We start from the raw sequence: 1,027 nt of genomic DNA, 5'->3' as shown, positions 1-1,027 counted from the left end.
GGTCCGACTCGACGGCACATAACAACAACAACAACAATCTATAGGTTTGGATAAGTGACAGTATTTCCTGAACCATAGTCCTGTAGAAAGAAGGTTTTATTAGTACAACAAATAATGGGATGATGCCACTGGTTGCTGTCCCCATCACTGATGAGAAGACAAAATCCACGAAAGCACCACAAGAAGCCATCATTAAAGCAAAGGGCGCCATACCTGCTGACTCCTGGGCACGCCGTATCTGAGGTCATTGACAAAGTGCTCACAGTTCCCTTCAATCAGGCTGTAATACACAGTCTTGTTAATCATCTTCTTCGTACGTTGGATGATCTTGTCCACGGGCAGAGGCAGGTATGTCCCATCTAGTTTGTTGTTGATCTTCCAGGAGCAGCCATGCAACACATCCTCCAGACGGCTGTATTTTACAACAGCTCGATTGCTAAAGACAGAAGTGATGCTGCCGGCCTCGAATTCCTCACCTAGCAACCAAAGACAGACCGAGGTTGGAAAGTGGCTAGGGGTGGTTCACAGAGGACTGGCTCACTCTAAGACTTCAAATCAGCTGCTCCCTTCTGGGCCTTAGTTTTGCCATCTGTAAAAGACATGGCATGGGATAAGGGGTTGGACTAGAGGAACGGACCAGCCTACCCACAAAGGCTTTGCCCTGCACTGCACTACTGTTCTCAATTCCTAGGAGGTCTATCTTATTAAACTCTATCAGAATACATTCAGTGTGTACTTACTTCTAATTGGTCCTTAGATTTGCGTCTTGCTTTCCTAAGCAGACTTCAGCAACCTTCACGAGTAACATATATAGAGCTCCCTCTACGTGTGTTTGTGAGCTCCTGGGCATGGTGCTATCATGTACATTACAAGAGTAGCTTCCAAGCTGTCCACAGCATGCCTCCAGGACCACTGCAGGGCCACAGGGATGCAAGCAGGCAGGACTATGAATGGTACCAACCACCTTCAACCCAGAGTAACTTTGCTTTTATCTGTGTTCAAATATTGGGATTCTCATTAAGAATTT

General features: G+C 46.3%; 1 protein-coding gene across 1 annotated transcript in view; it reads right to left on the bottom strand.

Annotated features, from left to right (window-relative positions):
* The window catches only part of PLAAT5 (phospholipase A and acyltransferase 5), a 35,262-nt gene that overhangs the window by 9,451 nt on the left and 24,784 nt on the right, over positions 1 to 1,027 (bottom strand). Inside the window, exon 6 of the mRNA XM_007944997.1 lies at positions 214 to 476. Coding sequence (XP_007943188.1) covers positions 214 to 476 — 263 coding nt within the window. The remainder of the gene's footprint in view (positions 1 to 213; positions 477 to 1,027) is intronic.

This window comes from Orycteropus afer, unplaced genomic scaffold, assembly GCF_000298275.1.
Source record: "Orycteropus afer afer isolate SDZICR_OR568_19922 unplaced genomic scaffold, OryAfe1.0 scaffold00130, whole genome shotgun sequence".
Classification (NCBI taxonomy): Eukaryota; Metazoa; Chordata; class Mammalia; order Tubulidentata; family Orycteropodidae; genus Orycteropus; species Orycteropus afer.
Note: the sequence above shows the minus strand (reverse complement) of the source record. Positions and strands in the feature narration are given on the sequence as shown.